Source organism: Strix aluco, chromosome 4 (genome assembly GCF_031877795.1).
Source record: "Strix aluco isolate bStrAlu1 chromosome 4, bStrAlu1.hap1, whole genome shotgun sequence".
Classification (NCBI taxonomy): domain Eukaryota; kingdom Metazoa; phylum Chordata; class Aves; order Strigiformes; family Strigidae; genus Strix; species Strix aluco.
The window spans coordinates 29987399-30010797 of NC_133934.1; the positions used below are offsets into that span (position 1 = coordinate 29987399).

The 23399-nt window shown below is 43.3% G+C and overlaps 1 protein-coding gene across 10 annotated transcripts; it reads right to left on the reverse strand.

The window, feature by feature from the left end:
- Positions 1 to 4: 4 nt before the first annotated feature.
- On the reverse strand, positions 5 to 23142 carry OCIAD2 (OCIA domain containing 2). Of its 10 annotated transcripts, none has more exons than XM_074822522.1 (7): positions 23045 to 23142; positions 9836 to 9929; positions 8937 to 8990; positions 6703 to 6750; positions 5607 to 5712; positions 4277 to 4364; positions 5 to 1797 (listed from the first exon to the last, which is right to left on the reverse strand). In XM_074822522.1, the coding sequence occupies exons 2-6, from the start codon at positions 9924 to 9926 to the stop codon at positions 4283 to 4285; spliced, it is 381 nt and encodes a 126-aa protein (XP_074678623.1). In that variant the 5' UTR covers positions 9927 to 9929; positions 23045 to 23142; the 3' UTR covers positions 5 to 1797; positions 4277 to 4282. The 10 variants fall into 10 exon arrangements, with proteins under 10 accessions (XP_074678623.1, XP_074678614.1, XP_074678615.1 ...); XM_074822513.1 differs by lacking the exon at positions 23045 to 23142 and adding an exon at positions 12900 to 13018; XM_074822514.1 differs by lacking the exon at positions 23045 to 23142 and adding an exon at positions 12900 to 13018 and having other exon boundaries at positions 5 to 1892.
- Positions 23143 to 23399: the final 257 nt, after the last annotated feature.

Here is a 23399-nt window from a genome sequence, read left to right on the forward strand (position 1 = left end):
ATAATTTTTATATAACTACATTTATTACAGCAAAGAAATTAGAAGCCTGAACAAAATTACATTTAAAGCAAAGTTAAGTAGCTAAGTTGTAACCCCAGGAGGTAACACTGACCAAAGAACAGCCTCTGAGAGCCCGACACGAAAGGTCCTCTGCCACATGCATCAATCTCCTCAGCACCACACGGACGTAATGGCTTGCCTCAGATAAGCCAGGCATGACTAACCCGTGCAGTTTGTTGCTGTTATCTTGACAGCAGATGTCAGCTAAGACATGTCGCCATACAAGTTTTACTGGCTATCACAGTACACCTGTGATAATTATATTTCACAAAGGAGGGAGGTTGACTTTTCTGTGGTTGTGTAACCCTCTCTCCCTGCAGCGCTAGTTGAAGGCTCCCCAAGGCTTACCTGCCTGTACTCCAAGCATCAGCTCTGGTACAGCACAGCTGTATACCCTTGACTCAGACTGCTGAGAAAGAGCTGTGGAAAAAGTCTGTAGAAAGGTAAAAAGTGTAAAATTAAAGCCCCTGTTGAGACAGGGGTTCTTAAGTAGCTCATGAATTCAGGAGGGCAAACACCAATTTGGAAAGGTATAAAATCTTGAAGGAAAAAAAAAAAAACAGTGAGGCTAGTTAGTCTAACCCTTCTCCCAGCTGCTGCCTGCCTGGCTAGGAAAGACTCTCCAAGTGCCTTATCGGGGTGGTGAGCATTTAGCCTAATAGCTTGTTAAATCCAGAATTTCTTTTGTGTGTAGTAGCCAATTAATAGTAACTTTATACTTTTACATGCTATATGTTCTGCTTGCAGAATCTCTTTCTGGCCATGTAAAGATACCCAAAGGAGTTGGTTCAAAAGAGGGGTACTAACCATAGGCATAGTATAAAACCAACCAAACAGAAAACCCACAGAAGACAGGCTTCACCAACTAACAGTGAATACCAAACTTTTCAGCAGCTGTACATTTGGTTTCCATGTGAACACCATCACTGTGTTTAGGGGAAGTATCTTCTCTTGATTTCCTGAGATACAAACAGCATGACATACAAACTTTAATGTATGTGTGCCATCTAATTTTTTCTCAACATCTACTAGCCTTGGCTTGTGCACAGACCATAAACTGCTCCAAACTATCTTCTTGTGCATTGTGAATGTGACACATGCTTTTGATATCTCTGGCAAAGTGGGTTTTTATGTAAAACTGGCCTATTAGAAGTTGGTTCAGCACAGTAATTGCAGTGTAGCCTGTGCTGTTCTTGGCTGGGATAGAGTTAATTTTCTTCACAGTAGCTAGTATGGGGCTGTGTTTTGGATTTGTGCTGAAAATAGGGTTGATAATAGAGATGTTTTTGTTATTGCTGAGCAGTGCTTACACAGAGTCAAGGCCTTTTCTGCTTCGCAGCCCACCCCACCAGTGAAGAGGCAGGGAGTGCACAAGAAGTTGAGAGGGGACACAGCAGGGACAGCTGACCCCAACTGACCAAACATTCCAGCATATGCCATTTTGCTTGCTCCACAAAGTATTACCAGTGTCTAAGTACAATAGACATTTTTTTTTTTTCAGCACTAAGAGCTTAATTGCACTGGAGAGAGAAAAAAAACCAACATGCTGAGAAGAGTGAGGAGACGAAAAACCCAAAAGTGCATTACAAGAAATTGCTATTTACTGTAAACAGATCTAACATTACGCAGGCACTTCAAATAACCCTTTTTACACCAAACCAAAGACATTATTTCTTCTCTACAGAATAAAGCCTTGAAAGAAGATAATCCATAAGATCTTTACCATCTTCACCACATCTGCAAATGAAATGAAAGGAAATACTTAGCTTAGCTTGCTTTCAATGTGAAATGTGCAGCTTCTTGGTGATTTCTCTGAGAACTCTGCAAATTCCCTGAAGATAAAGAAATTACCCTTAGATTCATCAGCATGAATATAATTTTATCCAGGCAGTCCTCCTACGCAATGCCAGAGTTTGACATGTACACTTAGCACGGATAGTGGTGGTGAGATGCGCTCAGTAGGGTCTCTGTACAGTTTTAGAGCATAGCATGCTAAATGAAGAAATTTGATTAAAACATAAAAAAGATTGATGTTATTATTTTCATTGTTTAACAATACAGAAAACAATACAATGCTTACAGTATTTATTTTCCTAAGTTTCTAAAACCTGTGCATCAGAAGTGATTCCTGGCAAATTCAAAATGCCACACTGACACAAATATAATGGCTTTTTCCTTCCAGCAATTAAAATTTGAAAGAGATACACTTGTATTTGTTTTCAGACTATGTTTCTGACTGAGATTTCTAGCCCTTTTAAAAAACAGACAATACTTAAGTGACTGGTAAAAAGTAAAAAGCAGTCAACTTCTTTGATGAACACCTGAGCTGGAACAGGAAACAGGTCCCACAGCAGAAATTCCAGGACCCACTTCAGGAGGAAAACAAATAGAGGGGACTGTAGCATTCTGCATTCTTCCCTTCACACAGCTGCAAGGGTCCTTTGCATTTCAGACAATTCGGCACTTATTTAAAATCTACTTCTACACCAGAAGAAATACTGTCAGCTCACAGAGGAAGGTTGAAAAGGGGGAAAAGATGAAAAAGAAAATGTGTTTGGATTTAGGGTTCTGCAAGCTCCAGCTCTGACAAACAGTGGAGGTAAATCCCACCAACATTTGATTCCACTGCACAGGTAATTGCTAGTAAGTGACCATCCTCAATTAAATATGCTTTAGGGTCCTTATTTGAAATAGGTGAGGACACTGGCCTACATAAGCAAACATTTATTTAAGAGAGAATCTTCAAAAGCACTTAATCAGCACAGTAGTGCAAGGGCTTAATTAAGCTCACAACTCCTAATGGATTTAGGGTGTCATTCATTCAGTCATCTAAGTCCAGCTTGCTTCCCTCCTTTGGCTGGCACTAGCAAGCCACCCCTCAAAAGGTTTTCTGGCTTTGATTTTTTTTTCCCTTTTTCTTACAGGCTTGATACCCCACTAGAGCAGCGAGCTGATCTAGAGGGCCACATTGCTTCATGATCTCTACAGCTGGCACAAGAGAAGCACTGCCCATTTTGGCAGCAACCCTATTAGATGAGCCTAAGCCAAAATGCATTTTCTGCTAGTGGCTGAGCACTTGTAGCTCTTGATATATCATCAAGCAGCAGCAAAGTTGATTAAAACCAGGAATTTATTCTGATGGCTTCCTTAAGGACAATCCTTACTGCTGTAATGTATTGTTGCATATTAAAAGTCCAGCAAAATCTCTCTTCTAGGTAAGTAAACAGGTTCTGGTAGTATATTCCTGCTTATAGGTTGTCTGCAGTCACACATTTAGAGCAAGAAAGGGACCATTATCAATAGCCTTGTCTAAATTCGTACGTAATACATGCCAAAGAGACTCAATCCAACAATTTCTGCATCAGGTTTCTGTTCCAAGCTACAGTTAGAGCCGTAACAAACTCACATGGCAGGATTTCCAACAGGCCCTCTGCTCTCCTCTGTTGCAGGCAGCCAAGCTATTTGCAAACACTTTCACACATTCTCCTGCCTGTGAGAAATGTAGGCCAGTTTACCACAAGCAGAATGTGTGAAAAGGCTTTTAAAAAGCCCAGCTGCTGGCCTGTTTTTCATAGACAAAGAGTGAAAGTGCTTTTAAGCAGTTCCCTGCCTCCACCCTGTAAACCCTCCTTTTTCCTGAAGAGAACTTTCCCCTTTCTGAGGTGAAAACATCACATGGGCAGTCTCCCCTGCCCCACCACATAGTTGCTCTAGAACCACTCTTATACTACCCTCACTAAGGCTCTGGCCAAACCATAGTACTGGATGCATCACACAAAGAAACAAACTCACCCCAACCGTGTCTGCTTTTAGATTATCAGTATTTCAATGTATTTTTAAATATCAACATTATCCATAATTATTTGATTCTTAAGTAAAAATGTTGGAAATTGAAAGGAGTTATATTTGCTTTTATACAAGTAGTCAATCAAAATTAATTCCAATTAGGTGAATAAGCAATACTTTGTTACAGCTAAAGCAGAAATTCCTCAGAAATGGGGGATTTAAAATTAGCATGAAAGGTATGTAAGGTAAAAATTAAGAAACAAATTTAATTGGAAACCATAGATAGAGAATATTTCAGTGAATAATGCTGAGATTTTAATCCATAATTAAATCCATGATTTTTACTATATTGTTCAAAGGTTTCAAACAAGAATACTACTCAACATGGAAAATAAAATGAGAATTTATTTTAAATTTCAAGGTTGCCTACCTGGGACTAAGATGCTGATGGACCTGAACCTTCCTTCTCATTCGATCCTAATTTTGCTTCACATTCTTTGCAAGTATGATGGCAATGCCTACAATATTGAAAGCAGATAAAACATTCAAGAATTTTGCTGGATTTCTTCCAATACAACCATATAGCATGCTGGCAAATGTTCCTGAAGAAGTAATCTCTTGCCTATATTCTCCGATTTTTGTAACTGCTTTATGGGACATAAACTGCAAAAGATGACATCTAAATGTCTCAGTCAATAAAACCCCATTAATTAACTACCATTTCCAGCCACCGCCAGAATATAATAGGATTTTTACACAGGAAAAGACAGTCCTTGCCATTGTACCTACCAATAATGAACAGAGTTAGGAGTAAGGTGTATAATACAGAAAAGTGATGAATAGCCATTTTGCGTTACACCAAATGAGGAAAGTAATAGCTTTGTTATGTGGGGGAAAAATGGAAGTAGAAAGATAAACGAACAATGAAGAAACTTCCTATTATCAGTCAGGCATTTTCATAGGCATAAAAGCTCATGTTGGTCTGGGGGAAAGATGTGCAAAGACAGAGGAGAATGATTTTTGTGGACAGGGTTTTTGGAAATGTATTTTGCATGTGAAAGATACATATGAGAAGCCACACTGAGAATGAAAAGTAATACTGGCAGTTGAAGCTTGGAAGAGTCGAGTGTGATTTGATGGGAAAGAGTGCTTTACGTGAAGTTTAGAAAACAATGACTAAAACATGGAGGTGCCAGGTGGCAGAAGGCAGCCATTGACATGTATCATTTGGTTAGAGTTGTAAGGTGGAAAAAATACTTTCGCAGTTTGTGGTCTTCATAGTTTGGCATGACAGTATGAGGCTGGGCAAAGCCACAAAGGAGGAGGTTGGAATGAGGGTTGAGATTGAAATTGTTGCTAAAATATGAGGATAGTGTAAAAAAAATCTGTAGCATATTTGGCCTGATGTGTGGTACAAAGGCAGACTCAAAGGGCCAAAGAGGTATTATAGACAAGTGTGAGACACTTAGAGACACAATACTAGATGAAAAGAGAACTAATAGCTGTTGTCCCATCACACTTAAAAGTACAATAACTTCATTTAAATCATGGATTTCCTAGTAACAGGTGTTACACTGAGTTTAATTTGCATTTTCTGAAGAATATATAGTAGTTTCTAATACTGTCATATACAGCCTAAGAATATAAGTAGTACCTCACGACCGGATCACAGAATTTAAATTCATAGTTTTGCTGTATATAATTTTTACTATGTTTTAGACTATTTTGAACGAGGATTAATAATTTATAGAAGCACAAACCTTTTTTGTTGTGGACCAAATGGTACAATACCAACTTGCTGGAACTTTTTTTGGCATTCTCCCATGTATGATATCTTTCCAATGGCAAAACCTAAGACACCAGCAACTATAAAGACAGATAACAAAACATTGTTAATACAAGAGCTTAAATCAAGAGTCTGCAATTGGCTCCACCTTAATCATACGATGAACTGTATGTAGCATGTCTTCTCAAAACATGTTACAAACACCTGAAGTTATACAGGGATGATTTCGATAACTATTGGAAACCAGTTATCTATCTTGAGACATAGCAATTGGTCCAAAACAATGCACACAGGAAAAGGTATCATATTCAGCTGGAATTACAAGATTTTGGATTTAGAGGAACAAATTATAGACATAGCCTACAATGAAATTAATTAACAATGTCAGCACTAATTTATTTTGGTATATAATACACCGTGGTATATTTCTAACCATTGCAATTTTAACACGCTCTTCTCTGGGCTTCTAAGAAGCTAGAACAGCAGCCTGCCACACTACCACACAGTCAGAGTCAGAATAAAAACATGAATTCAACAGCCTCAATTTTCTGTTGAACTTCTGCTGAAGAGGGAATCAATTTTATTTCTTGCCATTCAAAAGCCACCTTATTGTATTGTAGTTTCTGCGCTTTTATTTGCTTTCTTTATCAATTCATGGTCATGAATTAGACAGTTAAAATCAATCAAATTAATATATGAAAAGGAACATATTCTTTTATATATTATACTATGATGACTCCTTGATATCATAAACTGTATGATCTGCTAAGCATGGCTGATCAATGAGGCTGACATTATAAAACAAAGGTGAGATTGGAGTTTTTACCAATTTGAGAGGATATATTAAGTAAATATGAGCTGCAAGTGACTATGTTGACATTAAAAGAACCTTATTTCGTACATTTATTTATAAACACAGCAGAATTCTGATTTCCTAAAGTGCTGTGGTAACATCTTATGAATTCAAAAAAAAGGAAGAGTTTGAAAAGAGATTCAGAGAGATCCATCTAAGCTCTGCATATCACTTGTAAATAACATTTTCTTTCTTTTTAGAATTGGGTACAACTTACTTGCCATCTTAGGTAATGCACCAAATCTTGGGCTCGCTGAGAAAATGCCTAAAATAAAAGTAAGTAGTCAGAAAGCTTATTCACTTGAGGAACTCACCAGCACTCAAAACCAAGAGAAGCTTATGCTTTTCTGAAGGTGAAGACTCTATAAAAAACTTAAAAGTCCATTAACCCAGATTTAGGAACATCAGGACAATTTCTGTTCCAAGTTCTTAGTGCATCTGTTTTGGGGCAGTCCTAAGTCATAGGAGGAAAAAAATCTGAACTTTGCAGGATTCAGTTCAGGCAGGGGTTTGGAGTGTAAATCAACATGAAAGTAGCACTGCTCCCACTGGTGACACCTGCAGCACTGCAGGAGGAGGAGGAGATGGTGGCTTATGTTTCAGTACAAACCAACCAAGCCTATTATGTTTTAATAGCGAACTGAAACCTCTTACTCAGGGTCCAGCTCCTTGTGAAGCAACAACCAGGCCCAAACTATTCTTTGGTAGTTTTCAGTGGCTATTGATTAAACTCATGTTAAACTGTACCACTGGTATCTAGCCTCTTCCTCTGGAGAGGAGAGAGCATATGTTTTGGCCTTTAAGAGGAGAATGCAGTGTGTGGACCAAAAGATTCTCTTTAGTTTTTCCCACTAAAATCTACCTTCCTCCAGTTAACACCAGGAGATGGAAACTGTATGTCTCTGGGAGCACGTGTCTGGCAGAGCAGTGCCATGCTGTGGAGAAGGGCTCCACACAGCAAGATTACCATGGCAAAGGGAAGGGAACACTGCACTGTTACATGCATTCAGTGTTAATGATGCTCAGAAGCTCCAGCTTCTTCTAGAGCCAGTGTACTGCATGCAGTCATCAGAGTGTTTAGACAGAGGAGCACTCAGTCTATGCTAAATGCAGTGGCCTTCACCCACTGGCATCTATGAAGTTTTAAATTGGGTCTCTCAGGGAGGGAGGAACAAAACTGTTGTTTGCTTCTAAACAGTCCCCCCCTTCCAATTCTTGACATGCATTAATGATTATTTGATATGGGCTTTTGTTATTTCACAGCTGATCAGAAACATCCAAGTACAATGGAGAGAAACTGAGCAGAGTACCTGGTGCCAGAGGCTGGCCTGTTAGCTACCAAGACAACTCCAGTGCCCTTTTTATCACTGCTCACCCTTTTTTCAAACGTGTAATCCTTTGCCTTCCCTCACACACTCTCCCTTGCTCCTTCCCTCCCCATTTGCCTACAAACTCAAGGTCAAGGACGCAATAGGGAACCCACACCAGCCTCTTGGGGCACAGCTTTTAGGTTTTCCACTCCAGTCCTCCTGATCATCCTAGTAAAAAAAAAAGAATGTGATGAGGAGGTAACATTGTAATAGTGGCTGGAACAAAACAAGGGGCTTGCAACCACACAGTGAGAAAAGGCTGAGCCATGTCCACCTCCTCCAGTTTCTGTCTCCCACCATCCACCTCTTATAGCCCCTGGATTCTTTTCTGCTTCTTGCTTCAGGCCCTGTGATTTTTCTCTTCTCCCACCTGCCCTTGCTTTAACTGGCTGCAGATGCAGGCTGAAGGACTGTCTTATTTGCTCCTGTGGGATACACTCATCTCAGCGATCTTCAGGGTGGATGCCCTTCACTCTTTACCCAAAACACTAACCTTCCACCTTATTATTAGTCAAGACCCCCAGAAGGGAAACTACACATTGCAAAGTGCAACGTGTAAAACCAGGCTCATCCACCACAGAAACAGATTACAATTGTCTTTTGTGTTAGCCTGCAGATCGCAAGCCATCTCTATAAAAAGCCCTCAGTCTTCTCACTTTGGCAGTACTCCTGGTCCCCCTGCCCCAAAGCTTTATTCATATTGATATGTGGTGCTGTAAAAACATTGCCAGCATTTCTCAAATAAACCAACAGTTAGAGCTATAGTACCCGATTCTGATGCCCCTGCTCAGGTTGTAGGATGTTCTGCCCTACAAGCAGCCCCAGTGAAGACTCTACTCAAATACATGAGATCACGGTGACAGAGTCTAGCCACCCGTCTTTGAATCTGTGAATTCTCTTTTCAGTTCATGTTCCTTCAAAAGAATGACTGTGGCAATGCATACATAATGATCAAATCACTGTAACAATGATGGTGATGAGTGAGAGGAATAGCAGGCTTTAGGGAAACTTGCATTTCAGTAGTAATTCCAGAGCCTCAACTTCATAACTTAGGAGCATCATGTATTTTTTTTTTATTTACCTTTTGAGACTAGCCCCTGGGTGACAAGCATGCTCCCAAGAGACAAAGGAAGAGCTGTAAAAATGAAAAGAAAGAGAGTATCTGGTATCGGCCAAAATTTGTTACCTATATGTTAAATACATTACTCTTTTATATGTTAAGTGTTTTATATGTTTATAATGTTAAGCATATTACTCATCTTCTAAACATTAACTTTGCATACCGTCTTAATCCCCTATTACATCTACTCATTCAGATGACTACCTCTTCAAAGCAAGGATGTGTTCACACAGTGCCAGACATCAGGCACGCTGTAGCATCTGGAGCGAGCGCATTATATATATTTACTAAATAATAACTTCCATAATCAGAATATCTCCTCTCAGTACTACAACACTAGTAATGACAGCAGCTCCAATTAAATGCTAAAGCCCTTTTCAATCTTCTCCTTTCAGAAAATGTGTAATTTAGATACAAACTGACACAGTGGACTTAAAAGACACTAAAACACTGAGTAAGTAATCTTTTAGACATCCTACACCTAAAGAATTTCACAAACCCAAGACACATAGCCATGCCTGCCTTTTATTCAAAGACAGGAATAAGTACATAATAAAGTAAAACATTTCTAAGGTTGTTTTAATAACGGACTTCAAGAATAGAACCACCTCTAATGACTGTTAAGGCAAGTTCATATTAAACAAGAGCTTAATTCAACCACCTTTACCTACAGTGATTATGCAAATAATTCAATTAACCCTATAATAACATGTTGCTCAACTTAAAGTTGCAGAGTTAACCCACAATAACATTCCAACAAACTCCAATACAATAAACAGCATGACATTTTGCAGGCGGTTTTGCTTAAGTACATCGAGAAGTCATTCTCAGTGTGATAAGAACAAGTTTGGAACGCTCACCTCTGTACCAGAAACTTTCCTTTTTGCATTCTTTACGGATCCTTGCAATTTCTCCAGCGTTGTGATTTTGTGAGATGGGACAATAGAACATTGGCTGAAACGATAAACTTGAGTTAGCTTACTGAATTTAATCTCACAGGAAGAAACAGATCAATTAAAGAAGACAAATTATTTTAAAAAACAAGTAAAATACAATACAAAAACCAACCAAGCAAAACTCCTTGTTCTGTTGTTAGCAGTGTGATGAAATACTTGGTACGCCAACACAGAAACAGGAAGAACTATGTAGGTTTTAAGTTAAACCCACTCATCCTGTTGGTCTGTACTTTCCTACAATAGCTCAGCTACTGCTTACCCCAGAAGTATATTTATTGCTTTATTTCTGTTAGCCCTTTCATTCTCATGAGCTACATCATCTTTCTGGGAAAGAAATGACAGGAAACAAAGGCGGAGAGGTAGTTTCTAAAAATGGAAGTTCTGTCCCATACAGGAGTCAGTTTAAGTTCAGTAAGAGCAGATTTTGCAGGTATTCAGAAGAGGGTCAGCATAAACTCTGCCCGATTCCCCTAACTAGCTGTCGTGGTTCGAGCTCGGCCGGCAGCCAAACACCCCGCAGCCGTCGCTCACCCTTCCCCCTCCTCGCCCGGGAAACAGGGGAGAGACAAAAAGTAAAAACTCGTAGGTTGAGATAAAAACCAGTTTAGTGATGGTAACAAAACGATAACGGGAAGTACCAACAGGGCACGCACAATGCGCCCGCTCACCCCCCGCCGGCAGCCCCAAGAGAACGAAGATTCCGCCGCCAGAGACCGGAAGCGAGAGAAAACCGGTCTCTGACGTCACAGGCGATGGACTGCTGCAAGGGCCAATCCGAGCCCGCCGCTCCGGCTGTGCCCCACCCAGCTGAAGGGAAGTTAGCTCTGTGCCGGCAGAAGCGCAGGTGGGGCGCTCCGGCTCTGCTCGCTCAGCTCAGGGGAATTACCTCTATCCCAGCCGAAACCGGGACACCAGCCTAACTCTCTCTCTGAGCAGCTTAAATATATTCATGGCATTAACTGAACTCGACAACAATGGCTTCACCCCAATAATAATTAGCTGGCCAACAGGCTTCTTTTAGGCTAATGGGCTAATGGTAGCTTTTTTTTTTTTTTTCTATTTTGATTGTGAGAAAAAAAGTGACAGTATTCTCTCTTGCATTCTACTATCCAGGGTATTGATATATGAATACAAGTAGATTATTTTTCATTCTTTAAGAAATGACCCGGTTATCAGTGTTTGCACTTGTAGTACTGTTATTGGACATCTGAAATACATGGGTGCACTGGTTTTAGCTGGGGAACAATGTATTTTTTCCATAGTAGCTATTATGGTGCTGAGTTTCAGATTTGTGACCAAATCAGTGTTGATAATATAGAGATGTTTTTGTTATTGCTGAGCAGTGCTTACACAGAGTCAAGGTCTTTTCTGCTTCTCACACCACCCCACCAGCAAGTAGGCTGGGGGTGCACAAGAAGTTGGGAGGGGACACGATGGGGACAGCTGACCCCAGCTGACCAAAGGGATATCCCACACCATATGATGTGCTCAGCAATAAAAGCTGGGGGAAAGAAGGAGTCGTCATTAAGCTAATTGAAACTTTAACATTTTTCTGTAAAAACACAGCATCTACAAACATTCGTGAAAGCAAAACTAGATTTCGTAGAACAAGCAGTGCCTTGGGAAAAAGAGCACATTAGTCTATTACAGGATTCTACCTCATTTTATGTCTGACTGATCCATGATTTTGTAACCATAACAATGAAATGCTTTTATTGGCTGCAGCCACACATTTCACATTTTAGCTAATTACTATCTCAGTCCTTCAAGCACTGCTCCCACTAAAGTTAATAGTGGTGCTGTTTGGGTAAACAGTATAGAACTGACTCCACTCCAGACCCTAGAGCACCACTTCAAACTGGTTTTGCAGCAAGGTCACAGCAAATACAATAAAATCCAAACAGGCTGAGTAAAAGATAAGGAAATGAGTGCCAGGGTCCTGCACCAACAGGCTTTGCAACCTTTCTGACACCATACACACCCTGCCAGGGATTTAGTTGCTTGGGCTCAAAGTCAGCTCTAACATAGCACAGTTGTGTAACACTGAATTAGGCTGCTGAAAACAGCGAATCTGAGAGAAAGAGCTGCAAGAAACTTTGCCCAGGGCCTCTACCCCTCGGCTCAAGAGCTGCATTTAAGCTCAGGCCCTTGCCTTAACTGTATTGTAGGTGCACTTGTACATCGCCTTTTATCATGGTGATCCCTACCTTGCCTTGCTAACTTGACCTCCTGGCTCCCCATCAGACTGGTCTTATTCCTAGGGACTTGCCTGGCAGTCACTGGACTGACTGTTGGCTGACCCTGGTTAACATCACCAGATCTGCTCTGCTCCTCATTTTTGGGTACTGTGGGACTGTGCTCCTTGTCACAGAGGTCACAACCCCTGCCCACCTTGCTGTCACTTGTGGCTCCGAGGTCACTTTCCTTCCAGATCAGCCCACTTTTGCTGCCCTCTGGCAATGACTGGTTAGCAACAAGGCCATACCACATCTAAATTCCTTGTGGTTAATTACATGCTTACAGCATAAAATGGTAAAATCTGAACCCCTGTGGGTAGCTGACTTCTCCAGCAGAGGAGAATGCTCAGCTGCCATACGGCTGGAGGGCAGGCTCTTGTGCAGTACTGTTCCCTTCTCCCCTTCTGAATGCATATGCGTGCACATGCACACACACACAACTTGATGGGGACAGGTTATACTGGACTAGTACTCAGACAATAGGGCTCTGCCAGTTTGTAATTAGTTTAACTAGCACAGCATAAATCAGAGCCCACTATCTTAAGACTCAAAAGTTCCTAGCCCTCTGAGTGTAGTGAATCAGGAAGAATAACAAATAGCCCTTTCCTCTCTCCATTTATATGCTTAAGCTAACAGACATCTGTTTCTCTCTTCAGTAAGAACAACCAGTGCAAAATCCCAGTTCTTCACTAGCAATAGCATCAAAATAAAAGGGAGGAAACCCAGCTTACCCATCCCATTTGCTTTAGTGGAGACGGCTGAGTTTCCTGTTGGCTTGTTTTGGAAGACATTGTCTCTTTCCTTGTATGCTGCTACTGATCCTGGTCGGCAGAAATTACGTGTTTTATGCTTGGCTACCTCTCCTTCTGCTAAGTACAAAGGTAAAAAGCCAAAGTATCATATTGATACTGTAAGTCCAGTGTTCACCCAGAAACAGTAATGACCAAGCTGAAAGGACTATATTTTTTTACAGCAGATAGCATCCACTCACCTGATTAATATACAGTTTACAGCACAGTATGTGACTTATTAGCAATACAGAGTTATGTGTTGCCTAATTCAGACAAGGAAGTTGGTAAGTACAGTCAAATGCTGGATCATGACATAGCACAGCGCTCCCAATCGTAAAGAAATGAGAACAAATATGAGCAAGTAATCCAAAACCTTTCTAATTTTTATTGTACTGCAGGTCAAAAATTTATCTTCTTCAGTGTGCTGTCCAGAACCACTGTACTGCTTCTATTCTCACCACCATCATCTGAAGTTTTGATTCCACAGGACCCACAATGCAAGTCTATCACAAACCACATCTGTGTTTCCAACAAACACAATCCAGTTACAAACATGCTTTAAAAAAATTAAATCTATAAGAATAAATAGATTCCACAGAGTTTTACAGTTGCAGCCTTCTATGCCTGAGAATTGTGCTGCTAGGAAAAAGCAAGAAGGAATCCCATTTATTTCTGGAGTAATTCAAACATCTAAACTGTAATTTTTACCTAGCAATTTGCTGCATGGTCTGGCACTTTATCTATCAACGTACAGGGTACTGCTGCTTTTCAAAAGTACCTTCTGAGAACGGTGGCACTGGGCGAAGCTAAAGTGACTGTAAAGGACAGAGTTAAACAGGAAACTTATGCAACAATTTAATAACCTGAATGGTTTTTGTCATTTGTAATATTACTGTATAAACCACTTCCTGCACTTATTTTGGGGTCAGTTACACAGCAATAAAGTGCATGCAATGCCTGCTTCACGTACACTGGATATGCATACAACAGTGCTTTTTTAAGTAATGGAACAGAAGCAACACGACCTCCTCTCCCCTTGGTAAAAAGACTCAATTAAGCATTGCATTCACACCAATCTGCACTTTATTCTCAGCCACTCTCAAAAATGACAATGACCACTGTGTCTTTGAAAAAATTTAAGTTTGAAAATCCACATAATATTGGGAAAGCCCACAGTTCTTCACTGTCAGCCTCACCCTGACTAAGAGCAATTTCATTTTCCATCAGTCTCTCATCACTTAATGCAAAAAAGGAGATAAAAGATAAGAAAAATGCATGAAACTGAGGTTTACATCAATCAAAAGACACAGAATTTTCTTATTCTTATCTACTTTCTTATTCTTATCTTCTCACGAAGCCTATCTGTGCAGACGGTTGCATGAAAAGCATCACAGGAAAGTACTACTGACTGATACGGTTTCTAACTGCTGCAAGGGATTTTAAGTGCTCATCTTTTTCATGAGGATAAAAAAGCCGAGTCACTGGAGAAAATAAATAAAATGAAAAAAAAATTTAAGGAGTATAAGTTAGGTTATAAAAATCTGCAGCTTGCCATTAACCTCCTGTACTGTATTCAGCATACATTTCTCCAGAATTAGAAGTTATTCAGATACACTTCTGCTTCAACATAACACAGAATCCAAAGAAATCTGCCCTTCAAGCAGCTTCCTGTTACCTCTCCCACTTGGGATGAAAGCTGAAAGCTATACTGACAAGAGCAAAGCAAAGAGACAGAGTTGAGGTCATCAAAATATTATTTAATTGAATTCTTAATATTAGTACTCAGCACACATGCTGCCTCCTATCTGAGGAATGTAAAAGTATTCCAGTGTTTTGGGGCATTGTGTCTTGGAAAGACAACTATTATCCAAAAAAAATAACTTTATTTGCATTGACCTATTGAAGAAATGTAACTTTCTTGCATATTTTTACTGTAACACTTTTTGCTGTTTTCTCAACCTATGTAATTGTTAGTGTAACAATTAACTGTATATTCTCTTAGCTGCCTTGGGAAGAATTCCCCAATGATGTTATTCCTCTGTTTAACTGAAATACTTATACAACACATGATTAAATCAATGTGGTTTGCAAGGATCAAATATTCAAACTTCTTCCTATTCTGCAAGAACTCTTCTGGATCGTTTACTCATTTACAGAAGAAAAGGCTAAAACTGCTGAAAGATCTCACAGTTTTGATTCTCCTAACTGGTTGATAAAGAAGCAGTATTCAAGAAGATAGCGAAGTTTTTCAGATGTGAGAATTGCCAACTTCATATAATCTGTTTTCACTAAGAAGCGTCTTTTCAAGTAGGAATGGTGACCATGTGATTGCTAAGATTCCTTGGGGGAGAAGGTGGGAGTCAAAATTGCATGTGTTAACTGGTATATGCAGCTGACCGTGATCTGCAGTGGAGATACCATGCATCTGCCCAGCGCAGGTGCCGCTAAAGTGCGGTGATCACTGGACAACTCGTCAGGACTTTAGCGAGGCCCTTCAAGGGCTGAGTGTTCACTGGGAGGAAGAGGGGAAGACTCACTATGATGTTTCACGTGTTATCTTCTAAGCTAGCTCTTTATTTTAAATCCAGGCTCTTATTTCAAAGGAGAGTCAACAGAGCAGCTGCACTAGGTCTTCGACGAAAAGCTCCCTACCAACAACTGGGTGGACACCACGAAGCGGGTGAATGCCCCGTGCTTGCCCGGCCGTGCCCCTGCAGCCCCTGCTCAGACGTCTGCTGACGGTCACTCGCCCAGCGAGAACGGGCTATTACTCTGTACTTGCTGCTCGCCCGAAGGGCTAAGGAGCTGGCTACGGACGGGCAAAACGGCGGGCGCTCTGGGTTTCATGGGAAGGAAGAGTGGGTACAATCAGGCCGAGGGCAGGCGTCCACTCCGCCGACAGCAGCCTTCCCCTCCGAGCCGGCCGCCGGGGCTGTTACTGCCATCTCGGCCAAGCCCGGCCCAGCCCGGCCCCGTGCCACGGCTCCGGCGCTGGGCGAGGGCCGGTGGGGAGGCGAGCGGCCGAGGTGTCGGGCGCGGGCGGGAGATTCCCCGTATGAGCCGCCGCCTGCCCCCTGCCCCGGGCCGGCCGCCGTGAGCCACGCCAGCCCCGGCCTTCCTCCCGCCGTGACGCCGGAGCACTCCGGCACCGCGGAGCTCAGCGCCCCCGGGACGGAACGGATTAGACCGCCGCTCGCCCGGGCCGCGGCGCGGAAGGTGCCTGGTGGCGGGCGCGGCCTCCCCGGGCACCGCCGGGCCACCGGGGAAGGGGGCGACTCGGCCCGTCCGCGGGGGGCCCGCGGCGCCCAGCCCCGGCAGCCCGTGAGGAGCGGGGGCCCGGCTGCAGGCGGCCGTGGGCGGGCGGGCACCGGCTCCGTCCCACGCCCGGCGCAGCCCGCGGGGCGCTGAGCCGGCGGGGGGAGGCTGCCGGCCCGCTGCCCGCTCCGCCGCTGGGCTCCACCGCCATCTCCCGGCCGCCGGCGGCGGGGCCAGGCGGGCAGCCAGCCACGGCCCCCGCCGAGCCCCGGGAATCCCGCCCGCCCCGGGCGAGGGCCGGGTGGTGCGAAACGCGCGGGGCCGGGGGTGCCCCGCCGGGCTCTCCTCCCCCCGGCTGCCTGGTCCTGCCAGGACCTGTTACTAAATGAGCAGGTCGCGCCTCCCCATGGGCTGACCGGGAGAAAAACCGTGAACAGGCCGAGGAGATTCCGTTTGAGTTCTCCTGCTTCCCCAGAGAAACTCGGAACACTGTCTTAGCTATGGTATCTGTTAATGAAGTTAACAGTCCCTTAGTAGGGTACGGCGTACGGTGCTGGGGGGGTGTCCTGAGAATTGAAAATATTTTGTGGAAACTTAATGAAATCCTGTTCACAAAAGAATGACAAATTCCATTTTGATCATTTTGGAATGAAAAGCATTGCTTAGCCACCCTGTTTTTAATACTTTGTAAGTAAATCAATGCATTTTAATATCTATATTAACAAGAAGTAAAACAAGAAAAATACTTTCATCAATCAAAAATAATTTTGCAAGAAAAAGTTATCCTGAAAATGTCAGTTTGCGGTGGGGGGACGTGCTCCTCTCAGAGCACTGGAAAAAATTGTTCCACTGTCTCTAAAACAAAGCATGTAAACCTGAGTTTTATTTTGCGTTTTATCTTTAATAAAAACTGTCTCAGTTTTTGTTTCGTTTTGGGTTTTTTTTGCAGTGAGATGATCCTAAGTGGTGATATGACACTTCAGTGCTTATCACGAAATGAGTAACTTGTGAGATCACCATTACACTTCCTCCTCTTGCATGACCTTGGCATCTCTATTTCATAATAAACATGACATAAATCATAGTTCATTTTCTTAAGTCCAAAAAGGCTTTCAGCTTCTAGAAGTCTTTGCTGCTTGAAGTCCCTTTCCCCAGAGTATTCTCTCACTCTTGCCAGCCAAACCATTGGGTTTGCTGCTGCAAAATGTGCTCTTCACACGGAGTTTTGACAAGAGTGATGCCCTAAAACAGGTCTTAAAAGTGTACCTAATATTTCCTGTGATCTAAGAGGTATTCTTAGATCTCGCGTATCATCTTTCATATGAAATTGTAGGTAAAAACTATTTAATAGATACTGGCTACACGCTATTCTGAAAAATACAATACACAAGAAAATCCCATGTGGGGTGAGTCCCTAATAACCAATAATTTCTTAGCTGGTTCAGTTTAAACCGGTCATAAAATGAAAGAGCACTGGAACGACAATTTTCGCCTGGAGCACATGTGTGCCCAGGGATAGTGGTTGTTGCTTGGATTCTTGCACCTTCCTGCATAAAAGTGCCTATTATAAATAAGGTTAGACTTCTTTTCAATTTTAACTTTAAAGTTTATCACAATTATGCTCCTCAAACACTCTTTGTTTTTAATATTTACCTGAAAGTACTTCAGAGCTATAAAAATGGAGAGAAATTGATAGACAGAAACCAATGAATGTTAGTGATTCAGAATAATAAACACAAACCAAAAGAGAGATCCTTATCCTTGCCAGAACAAAACCAACCTTACACATCAGAAAACAAGAGGTACTGAAAATAAAACAACCAATATGGAGTTGAATGCTTGGCTGAAGAATTTTCTATTGTCAGAGTAGAAGGAGGTCAAGGAGCTGAGACTTCACAAACTCGGGGAAGGTTTACAGGCTCTGGCTGCTGGTCTGAAGAACCTTTTAGAAAACACTGTGGGGTTGCCAGGATCCTGAGGTTGACCACATTCAGCAAAGGCAAAGCCTTCCCAGTGTGCTTATTTAACAGAAACACTCCACATATGCATGCAGGTTTGCATACAGCATGAGAGAAGGAGGAACTCTTACCAGCTATGATAAATATGGTTTTTTTGTCCATTATAAAATCACAAAGACTCTTAATTGCTTAAAAATTCCCTGAGAAACAAAGACCTCGAGTAATGGAAGCACAGTGCGGTTACAAAAATGTATCAGTAATAAAAACATATAGAGCATAGAAAACCGCATAAGAATTACACTGTAGGGCACTGTTCTCATGCTAATGGGAGTAGGAGTTAAGGGTGAATGGAAAGATGTGAAAAGTCACAGCAGGAAACAGTCAACATACTTCAGAGTAAAACATTAAACTGTCCTCACTAGGTAAGAGAAATTGTGTAATAGTGTTCTATGTCCTGGCTGATTCTTGGATGTACTTATTTCTATTTTACACTTGGTCTGGCCTATCTTTCAGTACAACTGAATGGCTGACAATTATCAGACATTCAAGGTTTAGGATTTCCTCTTCTCAGTGTGAAGAAGGCAATAAAATGGCCACAGAGTTTTCTCTTCTCTTAGGCTGCACAGCTATACACTTAGTTTCTTTTCTCCAGAAAAGACCTGCAACACTATCTGACTTTAACGCGTTTATAGATGCTTAGGTCCTGTCATCAGACTTGATCGTACCTGCTATTTCTAATACATATTGAAATTAATCAAGACCTATTATAGGGAGTACATTACTGGAATTACTCTGGGGCAATGTTTGCATACCATGTCCCACAGAACATTTTACTGAAAAAGGTCTTTAGCGAGTCTCAATATTTATTAGTACTGTGTGTTTTAGGGCTAATTTACAAGAGATGAGGTTACACTTCAGCCCAGGTGTAACAAATGAACAGTATTTTGTAGCCAACATACTGTAACCTTGAAAAAATGACAACCAAATTAAAGTTGAGTATGAATATGCATATAGAGTTTTGCATAACGGGTGTCAAGGTAATGACTAAGAAGCTTTACACTGTTGTGCAAACAGAATAGGCATCTAATGACCTGCAAGTCTTTGTGTTTCCACTGACACTGTGGCAGGTGCCTAACTGTAAACCCACCCACCCCAGAGTTGCCTTCTTAATCCTAATTTGTGTTTGTACTTTTATGCTTTTCCCCTCTATTTCTCTGGCACTTTCTTCTGCTGCTTAATCATACCCATTTGGGCACACCTCTACTGGGCAATATGCCAGGACAACTTCTCCCAGGTGTCTGACAGTTCTTTTACATTCCATGTGTTTATTCTGGGTTTCAAAACATGTTTGTATTATAATGTACTGGGTCTGGCTGAGCCGGAATTGGTTTTCCCCTATAGCAGCCCTCATGGTGCTGTGTTTTATGTTGGGAGCTGGCAGGGTGTTGATAGCACACTGGTGTTGTGGCTACTGCTGAGTAGTGCTTACACAGCACCAGGGCTCTTTCCAACATTTCCCCCCCACAGTGGGATGGGGTGGGCAAGATCTTGGGAGGGGACACAACCAGGACAGCTGACCCGAACTGACCAAAGGGATATTCCATACCATATGACGTCTGCTCGAGTATAAAGCTGGAAAAAGGGTGGAAGGGGGGTGGGGGGTGTGGGGTGTGTCACCCTTGGTCCTCCAAGGCAACCGTTACATGTATTGGAGCCCTGCTTCCTGAGAAGGCCCAACATTGCCTGTTAATGGGAAGTAGAGAATAAATCTGTTTTCTTTTTGCTTCCACGCGTGGACCTCGCTTTGCTTTTGCTTTGCTTACATTAAAACTGCTTTTGTTTTACCCACAAGGGTTGTTTTTTCCCTATCTTATCTTCTTTCCCCTTTTTGCCCTGTTGAGAAAAAAAAAGAGGGGGGGAGTGAAAGAGCGACTTGGTGGGTACCTGGCATTTAGCCAAGGTCAGACCACCACATATGGTTTGAACCCAAATAAAGCATTGTTTTTTACAATCACTAGCTTTAGAGAGGTTTACCCCTGTCCATACCAATAAAATTGTGTGGCTGTAATTTATTTCTGTTAAATTCAGATAATGTTTTATGTCCACTTTAGGTTAAGGATATATTAAATACTATTCTAAAATGAAGATGCTCCTTCTTCTGTGAGTAGAAGCTCCTACTGTAGTATGCTATCTTGGTTTTGATAGTTTGACACCATTGTATTCCTGTATAGATCAAATGCTATTACTTTATTTTTTATTAGCTACACGTGTGGCACTCCAGGAACAAAAAAATATAGTGAAAGGCATATGCTACATATATGTGTAATAAAGCACCCTGTAAGCATTGACTTTTGTGTTTAAGACATGTTTGTTTTCATTTCAAAACACATTACACCTGAAAACACCCTCCTCTTGTGCTCTGATGCTTATCTGTTTGTCAACTCTATGCAGAGAACTGGAATGTAACTTCATTACATTTGAAGCCTAACTTAGTAGGTACTAAGAATCTCAGAGAGAGTACCCAGAACACAGTGTCTAAATTTGTCAGGAATTGCATTATTTTCACTGCATTATGATTTTAATGGAAGCCACACAAGCATGTCAGGTTCATGATTCCAGTCATGTCTAGTTTTACCAGAACTCCACCTCTGAACCATGAAGCAAGATACTGTAATTACAAAAAGGGTTGCAAAATTGTTTCAAATATTTACTGGCTGAATACATCCTGTGAGCCTCACACTCTTTCTACACAGCTACAAAAGCAGCCATGTTCTGGGTTTACTCTGGCCAAGGATCTCATCTTACAAGTTCCATTCACGTCACGCCACAGCAAGATGAAATGGTGTCATCACTTGCATAATCCTATACCAGTGATAAGTGAAATTGGTGACTGTTCTGGGATGGCTTTTCTTAAACAAAGAAAACACAAGATGCCTGGAACTTGGAGAAAAGATAAAGAAGGTCATTAAACCTATGACGTCCCCTAGAGAGGTCGACTTCTTCATCAAAATCCTTCAATTCTTTTGTGGGCATACATATGTGAACATATATATCTGTTCAAATACCAACCAAAATTCAAGAGAGTTTCTATAGCTAGCTGAACCCCATTATACTGTGGGGTAAATTAATTACTTGATTGCGAGACTACTGGAACAAACTTTTTCCTAGTACTCTGCCCCCCAAAATGTTTTGACAGGAATTTATTGCTAGTAATAGGTCATATTTAACAGGTGTCTGGGGTTTATAGTTTACTCCTATGGAGTTTCACATATCATAAGGTTTGTTAGAATGGGACAGCAGTTTTAACACAAATGAGAAAATATAGCTGGCAGATTAGTAAAACTTAAGAAGACTATGTATTCCAACAACAAAAGGGCTTTTTAGTTCTTAGTTCAGAGTTACAGATTTACTTTTCATGCCAAAAATGAAATTCTAAAATTCAGATTTTGCTTATGTGAGAACTTGGCAGCTGTGATCACGGCTGGGTTCATATAGCTCAGGGTTTCTTCTAAAATTAACAGAGAGGCTTAAGCCTTAACCCAGGAATCTCAGCAAATGAAATGCTTCTTTTGGTTCTTTCTGCAGACAGGATTGCTTATCAGAAGTCCTTAGTCTGCTATAAAGCAAAGCACATTTCATTAAGATGAGCACAGGACCAATCTGAACACCACACCCTCCCCCCAAAGAAGACAGGCAGTAACAGTTAATCAACCATATATTTATGTGACTAGGAAGTGAGTCTGCTCCTCTTTTCCCCATCAGACTGTGAGATGACAATCCTTTGCTTCTGTTTTGTTACTTGCTGGTGTGACTATCTAGTGGACAAACACTCCTTTGGTAACACAGCAGTGAAGGGGCAAGATCTGCTAACCGTTCCTTGTCAGGGGCCGGTGAAATATAAACTCTGGCTATCAGGCTGACCTCCATGAAGAAATGCCTGGTTTATCTGAATATCTCCTCACAGTCACCTCACACCACGCCATCCTCTGTAGCCACAGTGCCATCTTGGCATGGGCTTTGCCACCATGAGCACCTCTGTGACTGCACAGCCACTGGGTCCATGGGGCTTCGCCAGGGCTCAGCCTGCTCCCCAGCCGCCCTGCGGGCTCGGGCAGGGGGTCACTCCTCTCCCTCGCCAGCCAAAGCACGGGAATGAACGGGAAACTCAGTCCTCTACAACCAGAGGCCTAAGGGACCCGCCATTTCTCTCAGCGAGGGCACACGGGCCAAGGCCGGTGGGTTGCATGGCGGCGGCCTGGAGTCGTCCCTCGCCCCCAGCCCTGGCCCCCTCAGGCCAGCCCGCCCCTATCTGGCAGGTCTCCTCGCTGCCCTCCCGGCGACCGCGCCACCCCAGGGCCCGTGGCCGCGCCGACCCGCTCCGGGGGCAGCGGCTCCCCCCCCGCCGCCCGGCCACGGCCAGGGCGCTCGGCGCGGAGCCGGCCGCGCTCCGCCAGGCGGCGCTGTGGCGCCCGTTCGCCAGCGGCCGCGTGCCGGGCCGGCTCCGTGGGGCGGGACGGGCGGCGGCGCCGCGCGCTCGCGGGCACTCGGGACCGGGCTGCGGGCGAGAGGGACGAAGCCCCCCCCGAGCCGGGCCGGGCCGGGCCGGGCAGCGTGGCGGGGCGATGTTCCCCCTGTGGAAGGCCGTTCTCTCAGAGAGCCTCCTGGGTAGGTGGCGGCGGCGCCGCCCGACGGGGCTGGGGGCTGTGAGGGGCCGCGGTGCCCGCGGGGGGCCGGGCCGGGAGGCGGTTAACGGCACCGGTCGGCCTCCTTCAGCCCCGCTTGGGAGCCCTGCGGCAGGGCAGCGCGGGGGTCTCCGCCGGGAACGGCCGGCGCCCGTAGCGGGGCAGCCCCGGCAGGGCGCCGTGGGCTTACCGTGCGCGGGGAGGTGTTGCCGGTGAAAAGCTCCTTCGCTGGGAATGACTAAATAATGGTCACCGCTGAGTGTTCTGCTTGGGTCGGTTTTTGGTTTTTTTTACTTCTAGCGCTGGACTGCCTTTCGTCCCTTGGGTCAGCCCAGGATTTCTTGTGCGCTCTCAGCCGAGCGTTCGCGCAGGTGCCTGCGGAGCCGGTCCGGCACGGTGCGGCGCTACCCTCGGCAGGGCCCAGCGGGGGGCTGCTCGCCGGCCCCCGTTGCCACGGGGCTGCGGGCTCAGGCGCTTGGGGCATCTCCTGCAAAACGTAGAGAAAATCTAGCGCGGTGCTGGTGTGCCTAGGTAAGGTGTCTTCA

Bases quoted from the DNA above. Each gene is read 5' to 3' on its own strand.
- OCIAD2 (XM_074822513.1), bottom strand. From the start codon at position 12,959: ATGTCTTCCAAAACAAGCCAACAGGAAACTCAGCCGTCTCCACTAAAG. The intron at 9,930-12,899 runs GTAAGCTGGGTT...TTATCGTTTCAG, and splicing joins CACTAAAGCAAATGGGATGG to CCAATGTTCTATTGTCCCAT. The intron at 4,365-5,606 runs GTTTGTGCTTCT...TCAATATTGTAG, and splicing joins TTTGGTCCACAACAAAAAAG to GCATTGCCATCATACTTGCA.